At 35.5% G+C, this 12,066-nt stretch overlaps 1 protein-coding gene across 8 annotated transcripts in view; it reads right to left on the reverse strand.

Annotated features, from left to right (window-relative positions):
- RIC8B (RIC8 guanine nucleotide exchange factor B) overlaps positions 1-12,066 on the reverse strand; it is a 103,360-nt gene that overhangs the window by 29,764 nt on the left and 61,530 nt on the right. For all 8 annotated transcript variants that reach the window (XR_002079200.2, XR_002079199.2, XR_002079198.2 and 5 more), the window contains exons 5-7: positions 10,112-10,340; positions 9,285-9,380; positions 3,893-4,037 (exon numbers count right to left, since the gene is read on the reverse strand). Coding sequence is in view for 3 of the 8 variants with exons in the window: in XM_019446680.2 (XP_019302225.2) it covers positions 3,893-4,037; positions 9,285-9,380; positions 10,112-10,340 (470 nt within the window). In the remaining 5 variants the exon portion in view is untranslated. The remainder of the gene's footprint in view (positions 1-3,892; positions 4,038-9,284; positions 9,381-10,111; positions 10,341-12,066) is intronic.

Genomic DNA, 12,066 nt, shown 5'->3' on the forward strand with positions numbered 1-12,066 from the left:
TGTATTCCAAAAGAATGTATCTACTAAACTTAAAATCAGATTGGAAGGAAAAGCAGATGAGCATACATAGAATTGCTAAAGGTCAAGTGAAACTGATATACTTTTGCTAATATGGGTTGGCTTTGGGCTCAAAGTTAGGACTATAAAACCTCAAATGTAGGGTTCAAGAGGGAACAAAGCTAATACTTTCAAATGAAAAACACTGAACAAATTCATATATAAATGCATATGCCATATTTGCTATGACACTAACTCTTAGTAAGGTGATTATATTTAGATATGTAATATAATTTATGAAGATCTGTAATTACAGAAGAAATAAGCTTTAGTTTTCCTCTTTAAAATTAAAAAAAAATTTTTAAGGTTTATTCATTTTTCAGAGAGTGAGAGAGAGAGAGAGAGACAGAGAGAGAGAGAGACAGAGAGACAGAGCATGAGATGGGGAGGGGCAGAGAGAGAGGGAGGCACAAAATCTGAAATAGGCTCCAGGCTCCAAGCTGTCAGCACAGAGCCTGACGTGGGGCCTGAACTCATGGATGGCGAGATCATGACCTGAGCTGAAGTCGGAGGCCTAACTGACTGAGCCACCCAGGCACCCTAAATTTTTTTAAAAAATACAAGAAATGCATGCTCACTGTAGAAAAATTACAAAATACACAGAACTAAAAAAAGTCACCAGCCATCCTACTACTCAAAGGTAACAATGGATAAGATGTTAGTACGTATTTTGATAAACCTCTTTTGATGGATAGATACATAGGTATGATTTAGATTTATGTATACATACATAATTATACTTTACAAAAACAGCTCATTTCTTATCTTGGAAAAATTGATTCAATTCAGCTTACATGTGCAAGGCACTATACGAGTCACTTAATCCTAAAATGCTGTATCAATCTTTTCTCAAAGTCATGAAAGAACTGAATTATTTAAAAGAGCATTTGTGATAACAGCTGAAGATGATTACTCTAAGTAAAGAAATGTGGCAGAATGGCAAGAGAGGACTCAAATTTGGGCTTTAGCCCTTAGCAACTGTACAACCTTGAGTAAATTACTGAAACACTCTCAAGTTCCAGGTTAATTCATTTATGATACTGGAATAATAATATTTAAATTATAGGGTCCTTATGAGAATTAAATGAGATTATGGCCTAGGATGTTTGGAACATGATACCCCAATATATAATAGCTGTTTATTATTATTGTTACATTGATAAAATTATGTTGCTAATATGCCATCTTAACAGGAACTGAAGTGGCTGAATCAGTTAGAAATAAAGTTTAAGAATTCAGTGGGTACAACTCAGTAGCAAAATCTCTAAATAATTTTATTTAAAAAATGGGGAAAGGGGCCCTGGGTGGCTCAGTCAGTTAAGCATCTGATTCTTGGTTTTGGCTCAGGTCATGATCTCATGGTCTGTGGGATCAAGCCCTGTATTGGGCTCTGTGCCAACAGCATGGAGCCTGCTTGGCATTCTCTCTCTCCCTTGCTCTGTCCTTCTCCCACTTGCACCCTGTCTCTATCTCTTTCATAATAAAAATAAACTTAAAAATAAATCCTGCTTAAACAAAAATGGGCAAAAAACCTGAAAAATGTCATATGAATGGCCAACAGGTCTTTTTGTGAAAAGATGCTCAACTTAACTAATCATTAGGAAAATGCAAATCAAAACCACGAGAGATCACCGCACACCTATTAGGATGACTTTTATCAAAAGGATAAGAGATGAAAAAAAAAAGAGATGATAAATGTTGGCAAGGATGTGGCAAAAAGGGAACCCTTGCACACCATTGGCGGGAATATAAATTGGTGCAGCTACTAAGGAAAACAGTATGGAGTTTACTCAAAAAATTAAAAACAGCAGTTTTTATGATCCAGCAGTCCGACTCTTCGGTATATATCAGAAGCAAACAAAATTACTATCCCCAAGAGCTGTCTACACTCCCATGTTCACTGCAGCATTATTCACAATAGCCAAGATACAAAAACAAGCCAAATGTCCAATGACAGATGAATGGATAAGGGAGAGGTGGTATACACACACACACACACACACACACACACACACACACACACGTAAATATGTAAATATATATATTTCAGCCATGACAAAGAATAAAATCCTGCTATTTGTGACAACAAGGATGAACCTAGAGAACATTATGCTAAGTGAATAAGCCAGAGAAAGACAAATACCGTATGATTTCACTTACATGTAGAATCTTAAAAAAAGAAAAAAAAAAAAAAACTCCTAGAAGGAGTAGAATGGTGGTTAGGGACAGGGGAAATGAAATTAACTATAGTTAATAGTATTGTGTTGTACACTTGAAATTTGCTAAAAGAATAAGTCTTAAACATTCTCACCACACACACACAAAGGAACCATGCAGGCAGCAGACATACATAAGTAATTAATTGTTAATCACATCACAATACACACACACACACACACACACACACACACACACCCAAATCATGGTGTATAATATACTTTAAATATATACAATTTCACTTGTTAATTATACCTCAATATAGCTGGGAAAAAAACAAAAGAGAATTGAACTTAATATTTTGGGAGAAGTGAGTGAAGTTTTCTACCTCCAAATTATGTTTCACCAAACTGAGGTACTTTAAAAAAGTGGAATATAAAATCTGCTTAGATAGAATTTTTATACTACTACATTTTTAAATTTTAATTAAAAAAATTTTTTTTGAAATTCTTATTTTAAGTAGGCTGCACACCCAATGTGGGGCTTGAACTCATGATCCTAAGATCAAGAGTCTCATGCTATACCTACTGAGCCAGCCAGGTGCCCCAATATACATATAAAACTAGGAGCTGAAGAAAGAAATAGGTAAAAATATCTGGATAACTTAAAGTTCCTTGTTTGAAGAACTTGATTTTGCAGGGCAAATAACCCATATAATTTTAGGAAATATTTAAAATTGTTAGATGAAGACAATCACTTTATATATGCTTATAAAATGGTGTTTATTACATTGTAGTATAGTTACTTTCAAGTTTCTCTCTACTGGGGCACCTGGCTGGCTCAGTCCGTTGAGTGACTCTTGATTTCGGCTCAGGTCATGATCCCTGTGTCGTGGGATCAAGCCCTGCGTTGGGCTACATGCTAAGCTTGGAGCCTGCTTGGGATTCTCTCCATTCCTCTCCCCCTTCCTCCTGCTCGCTCACTTAAAAAATAAAAAAATTAAAATTAAAAAAATTAAAATTTCTCTCTACCTCTATCTTATCCTTATCTCAAGGGTAAAGGGTATATCTTAGGCATTTTTGTACTTTCCATCTTCCATTTTATATTTCCATAGTATATGTACCTCACATTGAATAATTATTTATTAAATAACCTAGGGAAGAAACCAAGACTCCAACAGTTTTAATTCCAAGAGGAATTACAAAAGGGAACTAACCCAGGGCTTTGCCTGGTTATCCAAACAGTAGCACCCTGGCTCAGTTGGTAGAGCATGCAACTCTTGGTCTCTAAGGGTTGTGAGTTCAAGCCCCATGTTGGGTGAGGATATTACTTAAAAAAATAAAATCTAAAAAAAAAAAACCCAAAATAGTAGCACCTGAATTACTTAAGCAGATTTTCCATAATGGCTCCAGGTCCTCTCTCATCAAGATTAAGAAGTCTGGGTTAAGAATACAGAAGGCAAAGTTTAATGTGAGTGTGTTTGTACATCTTAATGACTTCAGAAACATACAGAAAATTTTTTAAATTATTAATTTTTAATATCTCCTCAGGCCCTCTAATAGAACAGACAGGAGTAAGCTCTGAAAAGAGTGGAATGAGACGGCCACTACTAACAGAAAGATTTCTTAAGTTCCCTCGGAAAAATAAAAATGTAGAGAGCAAAGAGAGTTTAACCTACCTCTCTCTTTGCAAAGGACAAAAAGGAATTCAGCAGCAATCTGCTTGACTCCAAGGTCAACATGTGTCATGAGGCGCACCAGCTTATTTCTCACAGTTGAGCCAACTTCAGGACGATTTGTCACATCCCTCAATGGTGGTAAAACCTAATGGCAGAAATGCAAAACCATCATCAGTTGTGGGTACTAGAGTAAGCGAGGACGGCACCATGCAACTGTCAGTCTTAGAATGTCTATGAGCTCAGTTTTCTATGAGTGGAAAAAGCTTTTTAAAAATAAATAGGTTTGCTTTCAAATAAAACTAAACAACAACAACAACAAAAATCCCACCTCAAATGATTTCAAGTTTGTAATTAAATTTCATTTGAAGAGAAACATCTCTTCATTGTACCACCATGATATACTCAAATTCATTGCTGGGTTTTTATTTATTTTAGCATCTGGAATGCCTTTGCCTGCTTCCATCAAAATCCATTTTAAAGCGAGGGTCAATCTATCTTCTCTATCGTCCATGGGGCCTTTCTTAATACTCTCATTCCTATTGATTTTTCCCTTTTTGTAATTCCTGCAGCATTTTCGTATTTACTAAAAAAATCTGTACTTATGTTTTCTTGTTGTTTTATAATAAAAATGGCTACTAATTATTGAATACTTTAAAGGTGCTAGTTCCTATAAGAGAGGATATACATATATATTCTCTATACTTGATCTCTACAGTAACCTTGCAAAGGAGGCAGTAACATCACCATCACCCTATTTTATCAATTGACCTGCAGATGGCCTGCTTGGTTTGTTTGCTTGCTCACTCACTTCACCCATCCATCCACCCAGCCCCCTCCCTCTTCAGGTTCTCCTATCTCACTGGCTGCTTCATCTCAGCCTCTTCTGCCAATTCTCTTTTCTCCTCTTGTTTTCTAAGTGTTGGAAAATTCAAGGGTTGTGTTCTTGGATGACATTCTTCACTTAATCTATTGGTGATCTCAACCAGTTTTTATGGCTTTATATAGTCTCTACATAGTGATAACTCCCTGAATTATATTTCCATCTTAATTTCTTTACTGACTTCCAGACTTTTAAAGCTTTCTCAAATTTAGCATGTCCTAAACAGAAGTCTTGATGCTCCCACCAAAGCTGTTCCTTCTTAGTTTTCCATCTCATTAAATGGTAAATCTATTCTTCCAACTGTTTAGTACAAACACCTTAGAAACAGCCTCTTCTCATCCAATCCACCAGCAAATTATATTGTTTCTACCTCTGAAATATATCCATAATTCAACCAATTCTCACTACTCCCTCTAGTATTACCAAATCCAAGTTACTGATATGTCTTGCCTGAACTGGTTATTACCACAACCTCCTAGTGGTCTCTGCTTCAAACCTCGCCCTTCTATGATTTATTCTCTACAAAGCAGCTAGGGATCCTTTGAAAGTCAGATCATGTCATTCCTGGTCTCAGTCCTCCAGCTTCCAGGGCTTCTCATCTTACTCCTAGCGAAAACAATGTCCTTACAACTCCCTTAGGTTTCACATAATCCAGCTTCCTGCTATTTTTCTAACTCCAATTTGACTACACTTCTGACCTATGCTGCTACAGCTGCACAGGCCTCCATGGAACTTCTTAAAACACACCATGGTCTTTGCATTTATTTGCTGCTCCCTCTGCCCAGAAACACTTTCTCTAGAAAATTGTGTGGCTCATTCCCTTCACTTTAGGTCTATGTTAAAATGTTGCTTACAGGAAGGCATTTCCTGACCACCCTATATGACTAACCTTGAGCATTCTTTTCTGTGCACCCCCACCCCCGCCGGCGCTTTAATCTTCCTCACAGCACTCATCACCACCTGATACAGTGTATATTTTTCTTTACTGTTGGCTTTCTTCCACAAGAGTCAGTGCCATGGGGGCAGGGACTTCTTTCTGTTTTGTTTACTGCTCTCAGTGCATGGCATATTACAATGTTCCATAAGTATTTGCTGATTGAAGGAAGAATGAATGAATTCAAAGATCTTCTTTTTAAAGATTTTATTTTTAAATAATCTCTACACCCAACATGGGGCTCGAATTTACAAAAGAGTTGCATGTTCTACTGACTGAGCCAGACACTCCTCAAATATCTTTTTAAAAGTGCCTTCCATAAGCTAGGCACTAAGGTAGTAAATGACAATAAAAACAAAGTCAAATAATAATTTACTGTGCTGGACCCTTCATGTGTATATTATTTTATTTAATCCATTCGACTGACTTTCTTCTTTTCTCTCCTTCTACACTGAATGCCTATCCTGAATCAGGAGGTATTGGAGACACTGGAGATACAGCTGTGAACACAAACAGAAACTAAATCCCAGAAAATTGAATAATCTACCAAAGTGTTTACAGAACCCATATTCAGTATTTCTGATAGGGTAGAGCACCATGATTTCTGTGCTCTATAGGCACAAAGTCACTGCACAATAAATCCTTATTTGATTCAGCTAACCATATTGAGTTCTATATGGTCTCTATACACTGAATGTAGAGAAGAATGAGACATCTAACAAGTGATTTCATGTAGTATGTGCCTACTGTTCCAGAGTAAAGAATCTATTAACAAAGGTTATCACCCCAAAATTTTGTTACCAATGTTTTAGGTTTCTTAAAACACAATTTTTTAAACGTAAGTTTGTTGCTTTCATTGTTACATACCACTCCCAAACTGCATTTGTATAGACTCATTCTATTTCCTCCCAAATACTACCCTCCAACAAATTTTTTATTTTGACAAATCTTGTCCATCTCTTCTCTCAAATCCACAGATGCCTCATCTCTTCTGTAAACCTCTCCACAGACTAACCCAACCTGGGTTGGTACTTTCTACCATCTGTTCTCTTTCTACCTGCCTCAATACTTAAGACCAATTTCCTTTGGGTAGGCATGTGTTGGGTTCAATCAGGAAATAATGAAATAGGGCATAATAATTAATTAGCCATCATTCCATTTACACTATCACCAAAAGTAACCACCTGTTACTTTATGTTCTGCCTTTCTTAATCATCATAGTTGAGAGTGCATCTTTCTCAGGAAGAAAGTGGATTTTTGTGTGTGTCTTGTATCTTTAGTTATCTTTACTTGTCATGTCTCATCTCTTTATACTGTAGTACCTCTTTAAGGACAAAAAGAGGGTCTCATAATCTTTGTTTCTACATAATATGTGGCTCAAGAGCTTCACATAGAGAAGTTGTTTAACAAACAGGTTTTTTTTGGCTCTTCTGGCCAGAGATCTAAACTCTAAATAGTTCAGTTGAACCTGGATCTCCTATGTGAAAAAGCTAAAATATAGAAAACTTAAAATATTTTTCATTTATTATTCACCAACTCCTCCTAGTCACAGTAGAATGTCTTAAAACAATCAACTTGAAAAATGACTTCAATTCATTAATCAACTAGTTTACTTGGCTTAAATGATTATTCATGCTTTCAGGGTACTACTCTCTTCTTCCAATAGACTGTAAATTCCTCAAAGATAGTCTCTACTTTCTAATTTCTCCTTAGCAGCAGTATCTATTAATGTACTTCACGTATGGTAAGGTGCTTACTAAATCTTGATCATAAACATAAAGGGGGGGAAATGAAGCTGGTTCATTTAACAAGGGAAATTCTGTATGGCAAAAAATGAGCAGTGGAGTGAATGGTTGTACCATGCACCGAAATGTGGAAAGAAGGAAAGAAACAGGGTGAAGGGATGGGAATCAAGAGCTTAGTCGGGTATGTGTTAAAACTTAAGATACCTACTATACATCTAAGGGGAGGAGATGAGTAGGCAGCCTGTTATATCAATCTGGAGCGGAGGGGACAAGTCAGGGCCAGAGACATAAATTTGGGAGTCATCAGCGTACAGATGATTTTCAAAACCATGACTGCTGAATGAGATCACCAAGGGAGTGGAAATGGAGACCAAGGCAATATTGCCTCGGGGCACTCAAACATTGCAAAAAGGTTCCCTATTGTGTCCTAGAAACCAAGTGAAGAAAGTATTTCAAGAAGGAGAGAATACCCCATTACATCAAAATGCACTGGGGAATTAAAGAAAAAAGGTTTGAGAACTATTAGATTTGGCATTACTGGGTTGATGATTTTTGATGAGTGCCTCTGCAGTGGGGTGGAAAGCCTAATTACAGTGGGTGCAGGAGAGAATTAAAGAGTAAAAAGAATAGAGAAGGTGAGTACAGAAAAGTGTTTTGAGGAAAACTGCATTAAGAACAGAGTAATGAGGGGGCAGCTTGAGAAGTGGAATTAAGAGAAGGTTTTTTTATTTTTAAGATGAAAGATGTGTTTGGATGAAGATAGAAATGACCCAGTACATTAAAAAAAAAAAAAAAAAAAAAAAGGATTAACATAAGAAGAGAGGAAATAAATGCAAAAGCAAAGTTCTTGAGAAGGTGAGAAGGAAAGGGATCTAGGACACAAGCGAAGAGGCTGTCCACAGAAGAAAGCAGGGACAATTCACTCATGATAGAAGGGGAGACAAAGGTTATATGACACAAGCAGATGAACAGAAAACACAGTGGTACAAAGAATCCTTATCATCAACTCTACTATCATCCTACTCCAAACATTCACCATCAGCTCTCTTTCCAGCTGGCCTCCTTGCATCTACTCACATTCCCCTAGTCTATCCTACATATAGTAGCCAGAGTATTTCAAAATATAAACAAGTACCCTTCATTCAACTCCCCTTCTCAAAATGGTCCAATGCTTGCCCATCTCACTTAAAAGAGAACCAAAAGTCCTATACAACCTCAGGCTATGTGGTTCTTGCTTACCTTTTTTTACTTCATCTACCACTCTCCTTGTCAACTTGGTCTAACCTCCTTGCTCTGCCATAAGCACACCAAGGCATCCTCTCACCTGAGGAACTCTGAACATGTTCTCTCTATAGTCCCCTTCCAGATATTCTCAGAGATCCTTTTCTTATTTATCCAAGTTTCCGCTCAAATGTTATTTTCTCAGAGAGGCCCTGCTGATTCTCCTAAATCTCCCCTTCCCCTGCTGTCTTTCTTCAGAACACATCACAACTTGCCATTATAACATATTCATTTACTTTTTATTCTCCGACTATAAGGTAAACTCCACAAGGCAAAGACTTCATCTATCTTTCAGTGATTAGAACAATGCTTAGAACACAGCACAAAGTAGATCTCCACTATGAGTTGAATAAATGAATCAATGACTCAGAAAAATACACACGATCACTTTTTTCCTGGATTAGGAAGATTTCAAAGATTAAAACTAACTTTTCTGAGTTTCTGATTTTATGAAAGTAAACCATTATGAAAGAATGCAACTCATTAATTCTATTTTTAGAAACTGCATATAAGAAGATTAACCATGAGATGTAATATGCATTAAGCAGTTACCTGATCTTTGAGAAATTTTCTGATGTTTCGATGGGCTCGGGAACATTCTGTTAATAAGCTGAGAACCGGAGTTAGACCTTCTCTATAGCTGCTTCCCTATAAAGAAAACCAGACATACTACATTAGTTTCTAACAGTGTTACTTTCCTCTATATAACTGAGTATATTAATACTCCTTTTTTGGTGGGGGAGACATTTTATGTTACCAAAGCTTTACAAACTATTTAAGAAATTATTTTCCTAACCATGTTTTCATTCTACCAGTTATCTTCATTTTTATTAATGCTCATTTTTATGCTCCCTGGATTTTCCTACATTTTGTGGGGTCCTCACTGGCTCAACCAATGGGCTTAAATAAGGCAAAGGTTTTGACAACCTACCCATACTACCCTGCTGCCTTTTAATATAGCTACCAGACAAAAGAAAATAAGCAGCTCACAACTAATGAAAACTTGATTTTTTTTAAAGATAGCTTTTAGGTATTATGGAAAGTATTTATCTTCAGGTTTTGTGGGCAGATAATTTTTACTTCTAGGTCTTAAAAAACACCTACATGGAAAAGTCATTAATTTTTCCTTCACTTGCAGGCACTAGTCACAGTTTTGGTGTTGCATTAACAAATTTTTTGTCTTTAAACAAATAAATTGACTTGTTTTAGCAATTAATCATATATTGTAATAAAATGATTTCCAGAGCATAATTATGCAGTATGTCAGCTATAAAAAAAAAAGATTAAATTTAAAAATCATGTCCTGTGATGTCTGTATATATGGCACATTTACATTCTTTAGAAACATCTTCCCAAGGCCTCCATTTTATCAGCCTTACCTTGTCTATTCTCTTCTCCATAAAACTGAGTAAAACATGAATGGCTTCCATATTCATACCATTGTATACCATGGTATTGTTTTTCAAAACAGTTTCTTTCTCAGCTGTTTTATCATTGGGCAGTTCATCTAGAGTCGTTGCCTCTTGGGCTGTTTCTTCATGGGTTAATGGACAAATGAGAACATCCAAACAAGAGACCGGAACATTGCTTAAAAGGTTGACTGCATTGCTGAAAAGCAATTTAAAAATACAATATTTTAATTTCATTGAATAGTCCTTTAAGATGCAAACATAATAAGAAGTTCAGAAATGACTTTTAGGAGTCAATTAAAATTTTTCTATTTCAAAACAAGCCTTTAATATTACTTGGCATTTACTGACTAAGAGACACAAAATAAAGAGAACAGTTTTAAATACACATATGAGAAATTAGAAAGAACAGATGTTAAATGGACACACACAATCACATGATGTCCTGTCACTTTCTGAAATGCTAAAATAGGAATTAGTGAGCTTTAACACCATCTCTTTAATTTTATTATGACACAATGCTAGCTTTTTTTTTCCTTGGGGTTTTAAATCCTTTTGTGGAGCCACTGGTGTTTTATTATTCCTTAGATTACAACATAAAGCATTTGAGAAGCTGTATATAAGCAGCTTATCACAGAGGCAACAACATTAAAAAACCAAATATTATGGCATTAAGTTTTGTTCTTTCTAGATGTAAAAAATACAATTTTTGGATCATCTAATTTTTAAAATAGTTTTAGAGGTTTTCACTATTTATTTATTTTTTATTTGTAATTTTTTTCAGTTTATTTATTTTATTTTTTTTAAATTTACATCCAACTTAGTTAGCATATATATCATCTAATTTTTTTAAAAGACATTATCAGAAAATAGGTAACGGTGTTTTTTTTTCTCCTTTTCTCATCACCAGATCTCTTTAAAAGAGGTCCACATAGCCATTTCAAATCTCTAATCCCCTAGGCCTTTTCACTAAGGAACACATGCACCTGGGATGCATACCAGTAGGGGGAACCCAAACCTTGTGTTTTTGATGTTCCCTAAAAATCTTGTTCTGTTGCTCAGCGTGTAAGAGATTAAAGTGACACTAATAATTTAAAAAATTAGACATGTTCTCAATTAACAGATTTTTCTTCAAGGATTATTTCATATATTCTTTCATCTAAAAGGAGAGGCGGTGTTCTCTGCTAACTGGATATTATAAGCCTGTGCCTTAGAACTTCCTGATAAACAACAATGGAAAGACAGGCATTACATTTCCTAGTGACAGAGAAGCAGATCTAAAAATAACCACATCCTGACTAAAAATAAACTCTTGCAAATGCAATTGAAAAGTCTAACCACTTGGAAACCAAACTTAGGGCTGATTCTATCTGATGCTGCCTTAATTTAGACCACAGTAGTTCATTTTAATTCAGATTATAGTGACACCCTCAAAAATAAACAAAGTAAACACCAACAAAACAGAAATAAAATATAAAATTTTTTCTTTCCTTACTCTGAAGTGTGGCTCTCATTTCCCCAAGAATGAGTATTTCCTTCCTTTTATTTTATATTACGGAAAAAATATTTAAAAAATCAAAGTTTAAAAATTAGACAATGCAGAACAATGAGTAGTGATGTAAACGGTATCAAAAAAATCTGAACCAAGAACAAAAATAACAAGTCCTATCAATGAATGGTTCTTGGTAAAATACAAGTTACTTGGAAGCCCCCACTAAAAATCTGTCACTGCTTCTGTGATTACTACTGCTACTGTTAAATAAAGGCCCTCATTTTGATTATTTGTAAATGATCACAATTGGTTGAAATACAATGCTTTTCCCACAAACTTTCATTTAAAAATTTTTGCAAACATCTGTAGTTCCTTATCTTGAGTTAAAAATGTTTCCCTTCTGACTTAAGCATTTGGAAACTGTTATTAAATA

This window comes from Panthera pardus, unplaced genomic scaffold, assembly GCF_024362965.1.
Source record: "Panthera pardus isolate Hobbes unplaced genomic scaffold, ASM2436296v1 HiC_scaffold_6, whole genome shotgun sequence".
Lineage (NCBI taxonomy): Eukaryota > Metazoa > Chordata > Mammalia > Carnivora > Felidae > Panthera > Panthera pardus.